The sequence below is a fragment of the Oncorhynchus kisutch genome, linkage group LG2 (genome assembly GCF_002021735.2).
Source record: "Oncorhynchus kisutch isolate 150728-3 linkage group LG2, Okis_V2, whole genome shotgun sequence".
In the NCBI taxonomy this organism is placed as follows: Eukaryota; Metazoa; Chordata; class Actinopteri; order Salmoniformes; family Salmonidae; genus Oncorhynchus; species Oncorhynchus kisutch.
This window is the reverse complement of record NC_034175.2, coordinates 43,166,833-43,187,336: the sequence shown is the minus strand read 5'-3', so window position 1 is coordinate 43,187,336 and position 20,504 is coordinate 43,166,833. Positions and strand designations below refer to the sequence as shown.

The 20,504-nt window shown below is 40.9% G+C and overlaps 3 protein-coding genes across 5 annotated transcripts; 1 reads left to right on the top strand and 2 right to left on the bottom strand.

The window, feature by feature from the left end:
- Positions 1-2,561: 2,561 nt before the first annotated feature.
- On the bottom strand, positions 2,562-10,446 carry LOC109866524 (D-3-phosphoglycerate dehydrogenase). Of its 2 annotated transcripts, none has more exons than XM_020455237.2 (12): positions 10,038-10,446; positions 9,271-9,422; positions 9,069-9,134; positions 5,863-5,917; positions 5,589-5,687; positions 5,361-5,493; positions 5,130-5,278; positions 4,866-5,018; positions 3,966-4,104; positions 3,549-3,676; positions 3,205-3,424; positions 2,562-2,926 (listed from the first exon to the last, which is right to left on the bottom strand). In XM_020455237.2, exons 1-12 carry the CDS (start codon positions 10,173-10,175, stop codon positions 2,772-2,774), a joined length of 1,587 nt encoding a protein of 528 aa, XP_020310826.1. In that variant the 5' UTR covers positions 10,176-10,446; the 3' UTR covers positions 2,562-2,771. The 2 variants fall into 2 exon arrangements, with proteins under 2 accessions (XP_020310826.1, XP_031650810.1); XM_031794950.1 differs by lacking the exon at positions 10,038-10,446 and adding an exon at positions 9,525-9,779 and having other exon boundaries at positions 2,567-2,926.
- cfap210 (cilia and flagella associated protein 210) lies at positions 9,781-15,565 on the top strand. 2 transcript variants are annotated; one of them, XM_020455227.2, is made up of 9 exons: positions 9,781-11,687; positions 11,899-12,104; positions 12,354-12,527; positions 12,655-12,860; positions 13,033-13,189; positions 13,294-13,433; positions 13,579-13,768; positions 13,933-14,097; positions 14,267-15,565. In XM_020455227.2, the coding sequence occupies exons 1-9, from the start codon at positions 11,633-11,635 to the stop codon at positions 14,618-14,620; spliced, it is 1,647 nt and encodes a 548-aa protein (XP_020310816.1). In that variant the 5' UTR covers positions 9,781-11,632; the 3' UTR covers positions 14,621-15,565. The 2 variants fall into 2 exon arrangements, with proteins under 2 accessions (XP_020310816.1, XP_020310807.1); XM_020455218.2 differs by having other exon boundaries at positions 10,962-11,739.
- Positions 14,002-20,249, bottom strand: LOC109866503 (peptidyl-prolyl cis-trans isomerase G). Its single transcript, XM_031794936.1, has 14 exons — positions 20,121-20,249; positions 19,630-19,706; positions 19,444-19,518; positions 19,234-19,341; positions 19,097-19,141; positions 18,928-19,015; positions 18,748-18,777; positions 18,462-18,601; positions 18,130-18,319; positions 17,861-18,043; positions 17,687-17,768; positions 17,447-17,592; positions 14,781-17,227; positions 14,002-14,624 (listed from the first exon to the last, which is right to left on the bottom strand). Exons 2-13 carry the CDS (start codon positions 19,688-19,690, stop codon positions 16,198-16,200), a joined length of 2,178 nt encoding a protein of 725 aa, XP_031650796.1. The 5' UTR covers positions 19,691-19,706; positions 20,121-20,249; the 3' UTR covers positions 14,002-14,624; positions 14,781-16,197.
- Between the last annotated feature and the right edge of the window lie 255 nt (positions 20,250-20,504).

Sequence of the window (20,504 nt, the reverse complement as noted above, 5' to 3'; positions counted from 1 at the left end):
TGGCCAAATGGTTATAAAGATGCTCTAAATAATGTAACTTTTTGTATAAAGATTCTTAGCACCTGTCACACATGATCAGTATGGCACAAAGGACTTGCATCCATGGGATTTAGTTGAGGTTTGTTGTAAAAGTACATTCAAAGACATAACACACTGTAAATCCAAATGCAGCCCCGTGCTTGCTTGGCTGGGGGGGGGGGTTACCCACAACCTCCCAGGTGTCCAGCTCCGGGTCATACTTCTCAATGCTCTGCAGATACGTCCCCTTTGAATAGGAATATCCCCCAGTCACATAGATGTAGACATTGATCACTACAGCACCACACTCCATCATTGACAACTGCCTCCACACATCTCTCTCTGGATCTCATCCTAGTCTGTCCTTCCAAGTACAGCTTGTTGTTCAGAGAAACTGAGCACAGGCCATACTCTGAGAGCATAAAGACAGATTTAGATTTCCTGACCGAATATATTCCATACAAATGAAAATATATGTCCATTTCCTTTGAAATGTGTCATACCGAGATGAGGAGTTATTGTGACAATGATCCACTCATTGATGTCTGACTTGTAGGCCTGAATTTTTTCATAGGTGCTACCTCCTCCATATTGTGCCATTTACGACACAAGCAGTTGCATTTCCTACACCTTTCAAAGAGGAAGCCTTTTATCAAGAAGAGTGAACAGCGGAACACAACAAAGCAATAATGATTTCATTAGTACTCAGTGAAATATTGTTCATGTTATTTGAATGTGCAGAATAACTTAAATCATTATTTACAGGTCAATGGCTGAGAATCAGTTGCAGCTTGTCGTAGTCCACCTCTAAGAACTTCTATTGTTGTATGAGTATTACCCTTCGTGCCTCCCACTCAGGGCAGATGTGCAGCACAGCAAAAGAGTGCATTCCCAGGCAGTTGTCCACATCCAGGAAGCATATAAGGAAGTCCTAGCAAGCAGTCTTCATAGTTTAACTGTAGGTCTGCTGCCTCTAGCAGGCTCTGTACATTTGTCTCAGTGATGCTCACCCTGGAAGTGTATATGTAGTTCACCAAAGCACTCAGAAGTTCATAATCAATCCCAGTCAGTTTGAAGAGGTTGTTTGACCGTGCCTTCATGTCAGCTGTGAACATGACTTTAAAAATGAGAGTGGTGAGCTGACAAAGCTGCCTCGTGACAGTGAAAGACTTGTCCTGTGGCCCATTGTAGGGTGATATGTGTGAATGTCACCTATGTAGAATTCTTTCAGCGCATCCAATAGCTCATTCGGCTGCCGCAAAAGTCATAAATATAGCTTTATTTTCCTCTGTCAGACATGATGGCTAGAAAATGAAGAGAACGTCAGCATTTACTTTTGGGGTGTTTATTTCTGGTGTCCCGTTAATTCAACAAGCCTGAGAACATTTGAAAAAAAAAACTAGTCTTACAGCATTAAGGTTAAAAGGCATATATATATATGTTTGTAATAGTGTGACTGTACAGATGAACGCCTATATATATATATATAGGCGTTCATCTGTACAGTCACACTATTACAAACATAGGCTAAAACATTAGGGCTATTTATATCTATCCACGCATGAGTAGGCTACGAGGACGGGAAATTAAGTAGCTCACGTCATAATCAGCAGCACACAACTTCATATTCCTAAATCATTCGATTCCAATCATTAATCTTCAACGCAACAGCCCCTCGTTCACGCTTACCTTTCCACCATATAATGGCACTTTCTGTACTAAACCGGCGCTCGGAGTGCTTTTGTTTGAGCGCTCTGACGAGGACTCGCAGAGGGTTACCTTAAATTAGCTCAGGACGGTGGCAGCATACCTGTCAGATTCTCTTCCCGCTCTTCTTGTGTATCCTGCTCCATATTACTCCAGTCAGCTTCCCAGATAAAGCGAAGCAGACGGCTTTAGTTTATTATTAGCATTCCAGTTATTTCCTGGACACGCATTCTCCTACCATGCAGAATGAGTTTAGACACAGCATCGATGCGCACAAGGAGACTCCAATACCATAAGTGAACCAAAAAATACGATATGGTTGGCAGCCTATTTACATTTAATTGAGGATTTCCCCCCACTGCAAAGAACCACTTCACATTGGCAGTTTTAGCCGAATATGGATTTAGATTGCATAGTCTAACACGAGATTGTAGTGGTGCCATGAACAAGCTCGACGTCAAACCTTGACTAACACCAATTGTGGTTAACAACCTCACTACAACGTAGAATCATCGAAGTGATGGAAATTTGACTTTAACCTTCACGGTTTAAAATGTTATTTTTTGTTTAAAAAAAAAATCTAAATTACTAAGGCTGGTAGTCTGTAACATAACATCTGCCATCTTTATTGCACCCAAGGGAATACCAAATACTAGTAATAGACTAGTCACCATAGAAACCAAGGATGCACAGCAAATGCATTCGAGTTTATTGGCAGGTTGAGGAGTTGTTTTTTGTTTCCCCATTTCAGCTACCCTCCTCCTGGTGTGTTTTCATTGAGAACATTTACCAAAAACAGGCAAATAGAGAATACAACAAAATATAAACCAGTGTAATAATGTAACAATTTGATTATTTATTACATATAGCCAGCATCTCTACAATAGAAATGACACAGGTGCATTTTTAGTAACTTCTACGAGTTTGTGTTGTAAACCAAGTATTGCAATGTTAAAACGCCAAGAAACCATTTTGATTAATTCAAATTTTAGACATTGGAATGCTCTACTGGTCCCTCAGCATTGTAACAATGCTCTCACTGCCATTTACACAGAGAGCTGTGCTGCTTCTTTCACTAAAGGTTTTAAAGCACCAAGGTCCCCCAAGAGAGAGGATAACCCCACACAAAACCACTGATCTCCACTACGAGCTGCAGGGGCACTGAATGACTCCATTTCCACCCCTGCCGTGGCCAGCAAACCTGAGGAAAGAGTGGGAGAGAGCCCGTTTAAAATAAATTAAGTTATTCTGGTCATCTGCCATTTACAGCTGGAGAGAAGCTTGCTGTCAAGTGCTAGTTCAGTGTAAACACATCCTGATGTGAAAAGGCAGAAAACGTATGGGTTAAGACTGCATACTGAAAATTTGTATCATTCAAGTGGCGAGAAAGGGCTATACCTGGTGCTGCATAGAGGGATTATAGCTCCTATGATCTCGATAAGTCAATCGTGAGGTTACAATGTCAAATTAATTTCTCACCGGTTACGGAGGGCAGGAGCTGAGGAGAAGCCGCGGCCTTGAAGAACAGCAGGTTGCCAGTGAGAGAGACAGGCTGTCGGAACACGCTGTGGTTCAGCTCCAACAAGACTGGTGCACCTCCCTGGACTGAACCAGTAGCTCTGTAGCTGGAGCCGTTGACAGAGATCTCAACCTCACATGAGTCACCTTGAGTCAGACCCTCACTGTGATTTCTGGTTACCTGAGATTTAAAAAAGTCAATCTGATAAATAATCTTGTTACTCAAGACATTAATAAATTACTCTATTACACAAGTTTTTAACAGAATATGGCCTTTAGCAAAGTGTCAATGCGGGCCATTTTACCTTGATTCCAGATTCCTTGGCCAGGGTCAGTGAATTGACCAGGTTGGGGCAACTCTTGGAAACATCAGTAAGTAATCCAACCATCACTGCTGAAGTCATGTAACCAGAGGAACCTTTCAAGCAGTCTCCTAGTTTGTGATAATAACAAAAAATAAACCACGTTCAGTTTGATATACAAGATTATACCACAAGGGGGAGACAAACCAAAGCACAACACAACCTGCCCCTAATATCTGTATGCCAGAATGGCATCCAAAGTCTCCTTTCCCTTCCAATCACTGATCTGAGAAGACTGGTTATGAAATGTTGACAGGGTTTCCCGCAAAATTTAAATTTATCAAGCCTGTTTGGCAATTTCAGAAAAAAAATTAAGCAATTGAAGAATATAAGGACAGTCCAATGCCTTGCAGTGCTTACCTTGAGTTGTGATTTGGACTTGGCTGAAGGGCTGTTTAGAGGTGGTGCATGATTTCAGCACAACTCCTACGGCCTCTCCAAGTTTGATCCACTGGTGAGACCCAGGGGAGAATGTGCTTGCCAAAACCTGGGCATTCACCTGCACACACACACACACATGTAATGTGACCAATCAAATGTGGTTTGTGCTTCATTAAGATAATCAAGATCTATTGTATTGAGCTGCATTGTTTTTCCCCTATGAAATTTCACAAGTAAGGCAACCGGTTTTACAACACTTCATGTGGAAAACTATTTGTGTTGCCAAGTATGACTCAATATGGAATATACATTCTTACAATGAAACCATCAGAATACTTTGAACAACTTTGAGGGTTACATTGTTTTCAAGGTCTGAAAGCAGTTCTTTTTTTAAAACTCTTGCAACAGTGAAACCATCAAAAAAAGAACCCATTAGAATCGGTCACCAATAGGCATTTGCTTGACCGTAATAGAAAAGTGTAGAACTCACTGTCACGCCCTGATCGGTTTCACCCGTCTTTGTGATTGTCTGCACTCAACTCCAGGTGTCACCCGTCCCTGGTATTTATTTCAGTGTTCCCCGTTCATCTTGTCAAGCAGCGTGTTTTTCAGTGCTCTTTCGATTCGTTCTTTTGCTAGTCCTCCCGGTTTTTACCCTTGCCTGCCTTGACTCTGAACCCGCCTGCCTGACCATATAGCCTACCCTGACCTTGAGCCTGCCTGACACTCTGTACCTCCTGGACTCTGACCTGGTTATGATCTTTTACCTGTCAATGACCATTCTCTTGCCTGCCCCTTAGATTATAATAAATATCAGAGACTTGAACCATCTGCCTCCCGTGTCTGCATCTGGGTCTCGCCCTGTGCCCTTATACTCACTGCTCCAACCAAGCCCTTGCCCATCACCATGTCCACAATCTGCAGAGCGATGTCCTGTCCACAGCGTGCCTGGGCCTCCTTTGTACTGGCACCCAAATGAGGACAGCTAATCACATTGGGATGGTTCACCAGGGCACGGTTCTTTGGGGGTTCCTGGGAAAGAATGGAATACCATGATGTTAGTGAATGTCAATACAGGGGTAGACAAGTAATACCAAAATGGAACTTAATGTTTGGGTGGTTTAAGTGATGTGATATTCTTGCCTCAACAAAAACATCGAGGCCAGCCCCTCCACACTGTCCAGACTCCAAAGCTCTGAGGAGAGCATCCTCATCGATGATGCCCCCGCGTGCACAGTTCACGACCTTTACACCTTTCTTGCACTTAGCAAATGAGGTGTCGTTCAGTAGTCCTAGGAGAAACAACTTTACCTCAAGTGGAAAAGAGCTTTTCACCCTCCAGTACCACAACCATGACACTTCTGTAAAACTCACCAGCTGTAGAAGGCATGAGGGGCGTGTGGACGGTGATGTAATCACACTGGGGCCACAGCTGTTCCAGGGACATCTGATCCACCCCCCAGGTAGCAGTCACCTCAGGAGGAGTGATTGGATCATAGCCGATGGTCTGTCGAAAGCAAATTCAGTTAGTATTTAGATGATAATACTACAGTAGGCAGCTTTGAAAGATTCTTTTTACTTTTCACAGGATTTTGAACTGACCTTCATGCCAAAGGACTGCATTCTGGTGGCAACTTCCTTTCCAATTCTTCCAAGTCCAACTATTCCAAGTATTTTGCCATACATCTCTGCACCCATGAACTGCGAAATCATTAACACAACTTTGATCCAGGTCCCTGAGGAGCGTGAGACTCCACAGATTTAAAGATCAGATTTGATTAGTGATGACTGGCTGAACACTGGGGTAGACCACGCGACAGTAATTGCTTTGTGTGTCAAATTGAAACTGCTAATGAGGGAAACCAAAATACTCAACCTTTTTACGATCCCAGTTCCCTGCCTTCATGGACATAGCTGCTTGTGGCACATGTCTAGGAAGATAATGATTTTGAATGGAGTTAATCAAATTTTTCTGTAAATGTATGAGAAGGACAATGCATTCGGAAAGTACAGTGGGGCAAAAAAGTATTTAGTCAGCCACCAATTGTGCAAGTTCTCCCATTTAAAAAGATGAGGCCTATAATTTATCATAGTGAACTATGACAGACAAAATGAGAAGAGAAAAAAATCCAGAAAATCACATTGTAGGATTTTTAATGAATTTATTTGCAAATTAATTAAGGTGGAAAATAAGTATTTGGTCAATACAAAAGTTTCTCAATACTTTGTTATATACCCTTTGTTGGCAATGACAGAGGTCAAACGTTTTTCTGTAAGTCTTCACAAGGTTCACACACTTGCTGGTATCTTGTCCCATTCCTCCATTTAGATCTCCTCTAGAGCAGTGATGTTTTGGGGCTGTTGCAGGGCAACACAGACTTTCAACTCCCTCCAAAGATTTTCTATGGGGTTGAGATCTGGAGACTGGCTAGGCCACTCCAGGACCTTGAAATGCTTCTTACGAAGCCACTCCTTCGTTGCCCGGGCGGTGTGTTTGGGATCATTGTCATGCTGAAAGACCCAGCCACGTTTCATCTTCAATGCCCTTGCTGATGGAAGGAGGTTTTCACTCAAAATCTCACGATACAGGGCCCCATTCATTCTTTCCTTTACATGGATCAGTCGTCCTGGTCCCTTTGCAGAAAAACAGCCCCAAAGCATGATGTTTCCACCCCCATGCTTCACAGTAGGTATGGTGTTCTTTGGATGCAACTCAGCATTCTTTGTCCTCCAAACACGAGTTGAGTTACCAAAAAGTTATAATTATCTTCTTCTGGATCATCCAAATGCTCTCTAGCAAACTTCAGACGGGCCTGGACATGTACTGGCTTAAGCAGGGGGACACGTCTGGCACTGCAGGATTTGAGTCCCTGGCAGCGTAGTGTGTTACTGATGGTAGGCTTTGTTACTTTGGTCCCAGCTCTCTGCAGGTCATTCACTAGGTCCCCCCGTGTGGTTCTGGGGTTTTTCTCACCGTTCTTGTGATCATTTTGACCCCATGGGGTGAGATCTTGCGTGGAGCCCCAGATCGAGTGAGATTATCAGTGATCTTGTATGTCTTCCATTTCCTAATAATTGCTCCCACAGTTGATTTCTTCAAACTAAGCTGCTTACCTATTGCAGATTCAGTCTTCCCAGCCTGGTGTAGGTCTACAATTTTGTTTCTGGTGTCCTTTGACAGCTCTTTGGTCTTGGCCATAGTGGAGTTTGGAGTGTGACTGTTTGAGGTCGTGGACAGGTGTCTTTTATACTGATAACAAGTTAAAAAAAGGTGCCATTAATACAGGTAACGAGTAGAGGACAGAGGAGCCTCTTAAAGAAGAAGTTACAGGTCTGTGAGAGCCAGAAATCTTGCTTGTTTGTAGGTGACCAAATACTTATTTTTCACCATAATTTGCTAATAAATTCATAAAAAATCCTACAATGTGATTTTCTGGATTTTTTTTCTCATTTTGTCTGTCATAGTTGAAGTGTACCTATGATGAAAATTACAGGCCTTATCTTTTTAAGTGGGATAACTTTCACAATTGGTGGCTGACTAAATACTTTTTTGCCCCACTGTATACAGACCTCTTGACTTATTCCACATTGTTACATTACAGCTTTTCTTACATGGATAGAACAAAATAATCCCTCAATCTACACACAATACTTCATATTGACAAAGCAAAAACAGGTTTTTAGAAATGTTAGCAAATTTAAATAAGTATGCAGACCCTTTACGCAGTACTTTGTTGAAGCACCTTTGGCAGCTTGGTTATGACGCTACAAGCTTGGCACACCTGTATATGGAGAGTTTCTCCCATTCCTCTCTGCAGATCCTCTCAAGCTGCCAGGTTGGATGAGGAGCATCGCAGCACAGCCATTTTCAGGTCTCTCCAGAGATGCTAGATCAGGTTCAAGTCCGGGCTCTGGCTGGGCCACTCAAGCTCATTCAGAGACTTGTCCTGAAGCCACTCCTGTGTTGTCTTGGCTGTGTGCTTAGGGTCATTGTCCTGTTGGAAGGTGAACCTTCACCCCCAGTCTGAGGTCCTGAGCAGGTTTATCATCAAGGAACTTTGTACTTTGCACCGTTCATCTATCCCTCTAACCGGACTAGTCTCCTAATCCCTGCCGCTGAAACACATCCCCACAGCATGATGCAACCACCACAGTGCTTCAACGTAGGGATGGTGCCAGATTTCCTCCAAATGAGACGCTTGGCATTCAGGCAGAAATAGTTCAATCTTGGTTATATCAGACCAGAGAATCTTGTGGTCAGAGTCCTTGGGTGCCTTTTGGCAAATTCCAAGCGGGCTGTCATTTGCCTTCTGAGGAGTGCCTTCCGTCTGGCCACTCAACCGTAAAGGCCTGATTGGTGGAGTGTTGCAGAGATGGTTGTCCTTCTGGAAGGTTCTACCATCTCCACAGAGGAACTCTGGAGCTCACTCAGAGTGACCATCGGGTTCTTGGTCAGCTCCCTGACCAAGGCCCTTCTCCCCCAATTGTTCAGTTTGGCCAGGCAGCCAGCTCTAGGAAGTCTTGGTCGTTCTAAACCTCTTCCATTTAAGAATGATTGAGGCCACTCTTTTTGGCCACCTTCAATGCTGCAGGCATTTTTTGGTACCCTTACCCAGATGTGTGCCACGACACAATCAAGTCCCGGAGCTCTTCAAACAATTCCTTTGGCCTCATGGTTTGGTTTTTGCTCTGACATATACTGTCAACTGTGGGACCTTTATCTAGGACAGGTGTGTAACTTTCCAAATCATGTCCAATCAGTTGAATTTACCACTGGTGGACTCCAACCAAGTTGAAGAAACATCAAGGATTATCAATGGAAACACGATGCACCTGAGCTCAATTAAGTCTCATAGCAAAGGGTCTGAATACTTATGTAAATAAGGTGTTTTTTATTTTTAATACATTAGCAAAAATGTCAACCTGTTTTCGGTGTCATTTAGGGGTATTGTGTGTAGAAAGAAAAAAAGCTACATTTTTAGAATAAGGCTGTAATTTAACAAAATGTGGAAGGAGTCAGGATACTTTCTGTATAGTGAAATACACAGAGGTATTCTGTTTTCATCTGTTGTAGTGTCTTACCTTGAGAGGCTCATCAAAAGGGTACATGTCAGCTCTGCAGCACTGATGGTGTTGCCACTTGGTGTGCTAAAAAAATATAAATGTACACGATAGTCTATTGTTTAGGGAAAAGCCAGATCTGTGGTGATTTGATTTTAAACAAAACTGCATTGAAACTACACACTGATGCATAAACTCATAATGTATTTTGAATTACACTTACTTCATGACAATGATGCCCTTTTTAGTGGCAGCATCTACATCCACATTGTCAACGCCAGTCCCAGCTCTTCCAATGATTTGGAGGTTACCAGTAGCATTGATGACATCAGCTGTCACCTTTGTTGCAGATCTAACAACAAGGCCATCATAGTCCTGGAGAGGGAATGAACAGACAAAATGAATTGCATAGTGACATTGCATGACAATCGTCTGTTGTTCATTGGAGTAGTTTGAAGAAGTTATTTATGACCTTACAGTTGTAATTTGTGCATGCATCAAACTCATTGAAATGATTGATTTGAGCATTACATGGTGTCAGATTAGCAGCCTTTGGGCTGGTGTAATTTATGTATAGTCCAACTTTTGAAAGTACTAGGTAGAAAATATATTTTTTAAACCCGGTCTAAATGTGATCCTGGTGTTTAAATCGGCCAAACGAGGGAAATCTGTAAATCTCTGGCGCAGTTGCATCAGATTCCCAAGAAGGCGGTACTAATGATCGACACCAGATAGGAACGCACAAACAAGACCTTGCTTTTATCATCTAAACGGCAACGGATTTAAATAATATACCGTTTTCTGAAACGCAGAAATCGTTGCGTGTTACTTCAGAGACACGAGGTTATTCAACCAATGACTAAACGCGATATACTTTTTCCGTATTATAAATTAGATACCAACTGTGAAATGGTTGTTGCACATTTTAGATAGACATCGTGCAACAAAAATGTAATGGATGCAAAATTAGGAAAATATGTAAACCCCTACCTTGATCTCTGCAATCAAGTCATCCTTACTCATGTTTTGCTTCTCCGTAACTTGGATTCCATTTTCTTGCAGGATCTTCTTACAACAAGGATCAACACTTTCACTGATTAAAATGCGTTTAATGGATATTGGGGCCATTTTTCTGTTCTCAACAGCTACGGACAATTTCACAGATTGGAACCTCTATGTAAACTGCTGATGGACAGACACTGAGAAGTTTTCAATTCAGTTGGTTTTGAATGAACATTTCGGATAAGGACTGCCCCATTCAGTAAACCCGCCTCTTCTCATCTCCAGTTTCTGACGTGGATGCTGAAACAACGAGAGGCCATAGATAGAGAAGCATAGATAGGCTACAACAATGGTGGATGAATTAAGATGTCCCACTCAGGCCGTTTTACTATTGAAAAAAATTGTCACAGTTCCTGTCTGCTTAAGGGGTGGCACCAATGCATTAGCAGCTGGATCTGGTCTGCTTAGTTTATATGAACCAGATTTAAACAGCGAGTGAAATGTTTCGCTTCATCTTCAGTCTTTGCTTTAACCACAGAAATGACTTTGATATAACTTGTCGGACCAGAAATACGACCGGCAATGTTGTACAGTAGTGATACAATTCTGCTGACTGAGTTTTAAATGAAAATGTTATTCGAAACTGAAGAACATTTTAATTTCTGTACATGCCTCTCCTTCCTAAACGTGATATAATCGTAGCTGATTTCTCAAGAATATGAGTTCAAATTTAGCCAGCTTTCAAAGTCTGTGCTAGTCTAATTGGGGTGTTTGAATGTGTTAGGCCAATCACATGACAGGCCCTTCTCTGTTCATTACCTAGAATAAAGCTCTAGTGTGAGACACCACGCCTACTTTTACCCAGTCTTTCTATGCACATAGCCGAAATGATTTATCTAGTGGTCTGTGTATTGTATTGAATACATATTTAGTTATTTGAATTGTTTATACATGTAGGCAATCATATGAAATACAATGTAACCATCAACAGAAAAAAATAGAAATTACCTCTTAAGAAATGTGTGAAACGTAAAACAAATGTAATTAATCTAGGAATTCCACAAGTCACTTTTCTCCATCAAAAAAAGTGAAGAAAAACATTTGGCCCAACAGCCACAAGAAATAATAATCAAACGGAATAACATTACACCAAATAACATCTGAGTAGGCTCCAATTCAGAATCCAAAGCCATTCATATTACATCTGTATTGCATCCAGACAATCTTTGCTTTATTTTTCCGCGTAGAAATGACACCATCTGGTGGGAGACAATGGATTTTTTACTTGACCGTGGTTCTTCGATCACTCGCATTCTGATTGGTCTCTGTGTGTTCCCAGGTCTCCGCTCTACGCAGCTGGTATCGGGCCGCAAAAGCGTTGCTAGGATACATTGCAACAAATGTGTCCATCGTTACTGGATACAGTCCTACAGAAAACATTCCGTCAAAGGCACTTTTTTTTTTACACAACGACGTTGTAAAACTGTCTAGTGACAACAAGAAAAGTGCCATGCAACTTTCTGTGAGCTCTGAATGCTCTTTTTTAGATTCATACGATTGAAACCAAAATACATTCAGATCAAATGGATACTGCGACTGTTGTCCGGTTTGGTCGAAGGAGTGGGTCCAGCAAAACAAGTGTGTTTGACTACTTGCATAGCCTATTCGTTTACTTGCTCTCTTGACGCATGTATGGGTTTGTAACGTTACTGTATTGTAGCTAATATTGCATATTTTGCTCGGTGTAAAAATGTTTAAGCAAGATCTATGCATAGCCTACCACAGCATAACATTGTTATACCATAAGCATTGTTGGTATTTTTTCCCATTTCATTTCTCCTATTATCAGCGCTAGCAGTTGAGGAAAAAAAAGCAATGCAACCACCAGATCTTCGACAAGTCACTGTTTTGCCCAAAGCCGAATGGCTCCGAATTCAAGGTAGTTTGAATCAAGGGAATAAATACAACGAGAGTCTAAAGGAAGCAACCAAACAACGAGAAGCTATGCACCTGAGGTCCAAGGAGGTGGTAAAATTCTGGTCTAACACAATAGCTGTAAGTATCTTTGTTAGTTTGTTTTTAACATAATGCATAATGGTAGCTATTATACATGTCTTACTCTGTGCATGTGCCCACAGGCAGCCTCAGGATCAGTCTCATACAAAACATTAGGCAAAAAAAAATAAAAGGGGATATACCTAGACAGTTGTACAACTGAAAGCGTTCAACTGAAATGTGTCTTCCGCATTTAACCCAATCTCTCTACACAACCCACTTGAGTAAAATGTGCCATTCACTTCATAGGGACAAAGACAAAAGAAACTGGAGGCAAAGAGGATTCGGGAGGAACTTGAAGAAGATGAGAAGAAACAGATGGATATTGAGGAGGCTAAATATCAGGCGCAAAAGAGGAAAGAAGCTATTGAAAAGGCCAAAACTCAACAGTACTACGAGACTGATCGTGTGAAAGGATTTCATGTTTGTATTTCTGATAAGTTCAAATTGTCTTCTGCAATTCTTTTTTTCATCTGAAGACATGCTGTGTTCTTTATAATGTGCATTTCTGAGTTAAATTGAATAAATGCAATATTGTTATTTCTTCCAGCGTGCACTCTTGCTGACAGAAGTCCTGAAGGAAAGGGAGGCCCAGATAGAACTGAAGCAGAGAAAGCAGGATACCTCCAAAGATGTGGACAAGGAAATCATGGCTATCATTAAGTGTAGAGAGGATGAAGCTTTGCAAAAGGAGCAGCAGAAAGCTTTGCAGAGGAAGCTTGACATCCAGGCCACAGCAGAAGACTTAAAACAGCAGTAAGTCTCACTGAAACCTAACAACCTGGCAGCAGTTATCGAATAGAATATCTATACCATCGACTACCATATACTCTACAATGGAGTCAAATTAATTTAAATGTAGTCCAAATAGAATAGACTGAATGCTCTCAATGGTTTAGTATGATGAATGGTCTCTTCCCCCTATTAGGGCAAAGGAACATGAGATGAATAGAGAACGGGAGAAACTGGAAAACAAGAAAGAGGCTGAGGAACTCCAGCGACTGAAAGAGCTTTTTCTGTGGGAGCAATGCATGCAGGAGCAAAAGAAAGAGGAGCAGAAGAGAAATACCATGAAAGCTCACATGGTAAGGTATTTGGATGTTATCAATGTTCAAATGTCTCACTCACTAGAGCAATATTACAAGATTCATGGGGGTGTGTTAATTAATCCTGCATTTGTATTTAAAAGGAGCATCTCTCTAACAGAGATATCATTAGAGCAATAGAGGCACAAAAGCAAGAGATGGAAGAGGAGCGCAGGAGGCTTTTTGCAAATGCAAAACAGAAAATGGTGAAGTTGAGGAAAGAGAAAGAGGAAGAGATGTTCAGGTAAGTAGACATATTAGGAGAAAGTAAACATTTGAAGTCCCACAATAAGAAATGAGTATAGCTGTGGCATCACTAGTCAACAGTAGTCTTACAATTCTGGAAGTCTCATGGACATAGATTTTCTAAATCGTTTTTCCCTCCTAAGAGAGGTCCAAATGCACAGGGGGGGGATCATGAATAAACTGGCTGCAAAACAGCAGGAGCAGACGGAAAATGAGGAACTCATCGCCAAGGCTATTGCTCAACGGGATGCCAGACAGGCACAGCAGCAGAAGGAGAAAGATGACAAGAGGATTGCTATGCTGGACTCAATTGCCTCACACAGAGAAGCCATGGTATAGCATGTGCACCCTACCACAAGCAAAGGGACAATTGGGAGCTCAAAATATTATTCTCACAAAATTAAACTCAGAATTAATATTTATCAATGAATATGCTGGCCTATATGTTACAAAAAAACATCTTATCACAATGACACTGGCTTGGTTTTTTTCCCCAGAAAGAAGAACAGGAGCAGAAGGAAAGAGAACACAACGAGAGAGCTATTGACATGCTTTATGCCAAGAAAGAAGCAGACAGAATCTTTATTGAAAAACAACACCTGAAGGCACTGAAAATGAAAGAGGATGGAAGAACTTTACAAGACGTCTACATTCATCAAATGGTGAGCTTGGATTTGATTTGCACTTTGCCTTTCCGTGATTACAATTCTTGATCATTTTTGGTATGTCAACTATTTTCGCAATGACACGTAGTGGAATGTGTCAGCAACAGCAACACCTCTAATGAAGCAACATAAGATTTCATTTAACATTTGAAATCTTGCTGTTTAGGCTGAAAAACGTGCCAAGGAACAGCACATAAGAAAGCAACAACAGGACTTTGAGACCAAAAATGCAGAGCTCATTGCTGTGGAGGAGAAGCAGTTCCAGCAGTATGCAAACAATGTGATCGATACAGCCACAGAGGCCAAGAGAAATATTCACCCACTCCGCAAAGCTGCCAGGGAGGGAATTGGAGGTGGTCTTGGCCCCATCTTTGGAGGAGTGAGGCCAAGTTACTTGGTTCAAGATGACACTGGTGTCCAGATGCCCAATTACGTCGGCAGTAGATCTCAGGACGTCAAAGAGCTGAATGAGACACGTGATATTCAGCAATCCAAGAAAAGACTTGGATTCACATGGTAAACATCTGTTGAAAAGAGTAACATGGTCAGGTGAAGCATGATTAGAAAAACAATAAACCAATGGAATTCAGCATTTCCTAAGCATTTATGATATACCCCCTATTATGTCATTTATTTCACACTCAAAAAAACCACACTTGATAGGCAAGTACTTGACTGACCTAGTGGGATGATTGCAGTCTTTTCAGCGCTCAAAGATGATTCATCTCAGAACTATGGAAATGTAGAGTGTATAACTGTCTCTGAAATTAGATTTTTAGTTTTGTTATTTTACATAATATACATACACACAATTCAATTAAAACTAGTGCACAAATTGGGAAACTGCTGATCATTTCTAGCCTGGTCCTAGATCTGTACCTACATGACAAAGATAGTCAAGAGTTGGCTAAAGCACAGATCTGGGACCAGGACATATAGTGCAACGGTTTCATTTTAATACATAAGATTCACCCAGATTAAAATGTGACATGTCAATGTTATCTTTATATCTATTGTATCAGTTGTCACTCTTCTGTGAAACTTTATAATAAACAATCTATAGGCAATAAAACAAACATTTTAACCATATCCTTTTATTTTAAAACATGGTTCATTGGGGAATATTGAATTCGGCCCGTTTTTACAAAGCCAGTGGTTTTCATTTATAGTTTAAAGGAAAGTCATGCCCAGGAATTTAACACCTAGTATGAACTAACATGGAACTTCACAGCAATGTATTTACACATTGCTCTGGTGAGGAATTTTAAACATTTTGAAAGATGTAATGGGTAAAAAACTGAACATAAAATACTAACAAAAATGGATACAATTATACAAAACTAATTTGAGACTGAGGTCAAGATAAAAAGTTCGGGTTCCCTGAAACAGGTCAAAAAAAAGAACTAAACGGTATACGCATCTAACACCCCAATCATTTCACAAAATGTCTGCACTCTTACCTGTCTTTCAAGTCAAATTGAGCCTTCTCTGATATCTCCACTTAAATATCAGCATACTAAAAAGGAACGTTTTTTAAATATTTTTTTTTACAAAACCATTTTATGTTTCACTTACAGTATGTTCTGTCACAATGAGACTGTTGGTAATTTAAACAATCAAAATGTTGAAAATAACCATATGATTAGTCATACATGTAATATTACTTGAGTCAGGCATATAGCCCAGAAAGACACTCATCCCTTCCATTATAATTATCACAATGGAATCACGTCCTCAGTACGAGACCAGACTGAAAGAGAACATTTTTAATAAAACCTGACAAAAATATTCCTTCCAACACTCACCTGTTCAGTCACTTCCTTACCTGACCATTAATAAACATTACATTCCCAACATTTGTCAAATTAGTCTGACAGCGGGAAAAAATTAACTAAAACAAAAAATGGCTTTTAGCCACTGTCAAATCATATGAAATCTTAATTTGTACAAATATTCCAGAATTGGATCTGTTGTGATATCTAACAAGTGTCTAAAATAGGTCTACAGCAGAACCTCACACATTATTAGGCATCAGCGCATTAATTTGTATGTTCAAGGATGGACAGGAATGAACATTTAGTGGACTAGGTAAGTGGACTAATCACTATCATCAGAACTGGACTTCTTTTTCTTGCTGTGGTTTTTATCCTTCTCTTGGCTCTTTGACTTTTGATTCCGCTCAGGGTTTTTCCCTGCATCTTTGGACTTGTGAGAGGACTCCTTTTCTGGGCTGCCATCCCTTTTCTTCTTGGAGATGGGGCTCTTTCTACTTCTGTCCTTCCCTTTATTCTCTGAGTTGCTGCTCTTGGACCGCCTTCGTCTGTGAGTGTCTTCACTGTCTTTGTTCTTCCTCTGATGAGATGAACCGTCTTTGCTATGGTCTCTATTGTTGCTCTTACTCCTGGAGCGCCTGCCTCTACGCGAGTCCCTGCTCTTATTCTTGTCTGGACTCCTTGTCCGTTCTCTGCTCTTGGATCTACCTCTCCTCTTGTCCTCCCTCTCTCTGTGGTGCTGTCTTTCCATGCTCTTACTGCGCTCCCTACCTCGCTCTCTGTCCCGTGCTTGCTCTTTGTCTCGAGATGAGGCACGTCTCCCCCTGTCCCTGCTTCTGCTGTTAGATCGGTTTCGGTTCTTTCCAGAGTTCCTCTCCTTGCTTCTAGACTTTGTCCTCAGCTTCTCACCATTTCTTCCTTTTGTCTCCTTTCTGTTCTTAATGTCAGCCTCAGTGGGTTTAGCGCGTTCTTTACTTCTATCACAGTCATGAGTTCCAGACTCTGTGGCCCTCTCTTTATTTAGGTTTCTGTCCTTGCTTCTTGAGCGGCCCCTCTTATCATCACTTTTGCCATGTTTCTGATCCCTCTCTCTGCTTTTGGACCTACAACTTTTCTCTTTGCTCCTACTGCGGCTTTGAGATTTGGCCTTCTTTGCCTTGTGTTTGTTATGCTTGTCTTCAGTTTTATTAGGGTCCTTTTCTTTGCTCTTGGATCTATGAGAGCGACCTTTCTTCTCCTTCTCTCTGTTTTGATTGGAGTTTTCAGCAGTGTTTTCATGCTTGGTTTCAGAAGTCTTCCTCCCTCTTCCTCTTGGAGCTTTGCCACTCTCATTCCTGCTCTCTGTCATGTCACCCCTACAACAAAAATACAGAGAAATGTCACCCCCACAGGAAACACAGAGTCCAAGTTAACTCTTTGAATAAAACTTAAATAACTGGCCCTTTTGACAATAGGAGAAATTAGGAAATACTTGAGAAGCCATGTAATTAGATCAGGCTGTTAAAGGTAAAATCAGCTTATCAGTCCAGCACTGACCGTTCGAATATTAACAATAAAAAAAAGGTAAGACTTACTTGTCACCCTTGATCCAGCGGTCTCCACTGGATGCTCTTGGTGCCCTTTGTACACGCTGCATCTCCTGGCGCCAGTGTGGAGGAGTCTCGCTGCGTCGGAAACGATCCCTTGACCTTGACCTGGAGTGTGACGGAGTTCGGTACCGCTGCAAGTAAAAGATTAAATTGACATTCACTTTCTAGATCCTTGTTTTACAGAAATGGTATGATAGTACTGTACTTGTTCTATAGTGCACTTACTCTTGGACCTCTGCCTTTAATCGTCCTGCCTGATCTTGTCATCAGAAGTCTCCTCTTATATGTTGACTGACAATTAAACATTCTGCAACAAAACAAAAATGTATCTAAATGAATATAGTTCCCAGTTGTAAAGGTTCAGAATGAAATGTTGTTCTGTCTTGTCCATGAACTCACCTCTCCCTAGGCTTTTCCCTCTCCCTAGCCTTTTCCCGCTCCTTTCCAGCCTCAGCCTCTTCTTTTTGCTGCTGAGGACTTCTCCTCATAAGGAACTTATTTTCTGGGATAGGAGGGATTTCCTCTGGTCGTACCGTAGACGTAACCTCCTCCTCTTTCTCATCACCACTGCGGGGCTCAGACCTACAGACATTACAGACCAGACTTCAAACCTATGCTTTAATGAAGGTGGTTATGGGAGCACAATTAAAACAGTTTTCAGTACAAACCCTTTCTTATCTTTCTTCTTCTGTTTCTTGTCCTTCTTCTTGGACTCTTTCTTGTGCCTCTTCTTCCGTTTCTTGGATTCTTTATCTGAGTCACTCGCAGATTCAGAAGAGACGTCAGAACTGTCAGAGTCACTTGAGCTGTCGCTGCCACTGGAGATGGCCTTTTGTCTTCTCTTCTCTTCTTTTTTTGCTGTAAATAGTAGAGGACACTTAACCAGCGCTAAGAATACCTTTAAAATTTTTGATCCTGACGATAAGACAGTCCAAGACCTACAATCTAAAGCAATAACAAGCTTAAAACAACTTGCCAAATTTCTTTGAATCGTACAAACCTTTCGATTTTGGAATGAGCTCGCCACAGTTCATAACTTTCACCTCAGCGTATGGTCTACTGCCGGCATCTGTCTTTTGACTCTCCATTGTCTGAACGACCTCTTGTCCAGAGATCACTTGGCCAAAAACCACATGGACACTAGAATAAAATAAGCAAGTTATGACAGGTGATAACAACGAAGAACAGATCACCATTTATATAACATGCTCTTATTATGAAAATACAATTCAAGCAGATACAAATGGTCAACTAAGTTGCAATACTTGTCCAAATGTTATACTTACCCATCTAAGTGTGGTGTGGGTTTTGTTGTTCTGTAGACCAATAAAAAAAATGGAGCAGAAGATTAGAATGAGTAAAACATATTTTTGTGAGTTAGGTTCACTCAAGATGTTAAATTCATGAATGAATGACCAACTGATTCTAGCTAGGCCAATTAAAAATTAAAACATTGATAGACTTACATGAAAAACTGTGATCCATTGGTATCTTTGCCCCTGTTTGCCATTGACAGGAGGTACTCCTTGTTATGTTTGACAGAGAAGCTTTCATCTGAGACACAGACATGACATTAGTTATTGAGGATGGTTTTGATTAGAATATTTAACAAAATGATCTGTAAAATAGTCCTACCTTCAAAGAATCCACCATAGATAGATTCCCCTCCCTTTCCATTGCCTGATTTACAGAAGGAATATAGATATTAGAATATCATCAACAACAAAAAAACATTTCCACTGTTGTCTTTGGTTATAGCATATTTCATATACCTTCACTGAAGTCTCCTCCTTGAATCATGAAGTCCTTCACAATTCTGTGGAATAGGCATCCTTTGTAATGCAGAGGTTTTTGTGTACCTTTTCCAATTCCTTTCTCGCCTACACAGAAAGCAATGTTTAAGTCAAAACAGAGATGACAATATGTACAAAATCTAAATATGGTACACCAATGTCAGACCAAGGCAAGAAAAAGTAAATTACCTGTGCAGAGGCATCGAAAGTTCTCACATGTTTTGGGACAGACATCAGAAAACAATTCTACCACAACTCTGCCAACTGCAAAATAAACCATGTTCATGTCAGTGCATATTTTAGTAAAGCGTCTCTAAGCTACATTTCAGAGATATGATAAACGGTAAGACCAAATGAAAACCTAAGCCTTCTTACCCAGCACGTTACTGATGCCAATGTCAAAGAAGCAGCGTGGACGCTGAACCTTGATTCCCATGATCAAACTTCTATAGCTGAAACAAGTTTTTTTGCTGTTAGTTAGCGTAGGCCGCTAGTTGTTTACAAATACAACCATAGTACCCATCTCTACAGGCTAATATAGCGCATTAGGCAATTAATTGGCAGAAAAACCAGGCAGCGCAAAATCTGGGCAAGATAAAGGAAATAAAAACTAGCTAGCTTTATCAACATGAATGAATAACGTTAATATTTAGTTAGAGTAAACACAATGCAAACTGAAATGTCCACGCTAACTAGCAAGCTTGCTAGGTAATGACTTGTGCTCATGCGGATTGTGGCCTGCTAGCTAACAGCAGTAGCTCGCTAACGTAATTAACTGTTTGATAGATTTCAGTCTTCTCTTTCATTCAACGTTATTTAAAATAGACATCATGTACAATAGCGTAGACATTATAGAGTTGACCTACACAAATTAGCTCAGTTGGCCAATATCTCACGGTAGTTATTCTCAACAAGGTGAAATCGAGTTTCATTTAGCTACCGCTTCTTCCACAATGTTTTCTAAAGATGGCGCGACGGGAAACGTCAAAGCATTTTGGGTAAAAATATGCGCAGAAGACGACATTTCACACCTGCGGACAGTCTACTGGTAGATCTGGCTGGTTTTTGGGAGTTATGATGATTGCTTATAACACTAAAAACGTATAAAATATCATATTTTTCTTCAGTTACTGTTTACCTGCTGCTTGTGTAGAGTACATACAATATAGACTACTAGGGGAGAAAATGATTACATGTTATTTATATGAGGGACTTGATCATGGATTACGGTAAAAGGTAGTCAGTCACAG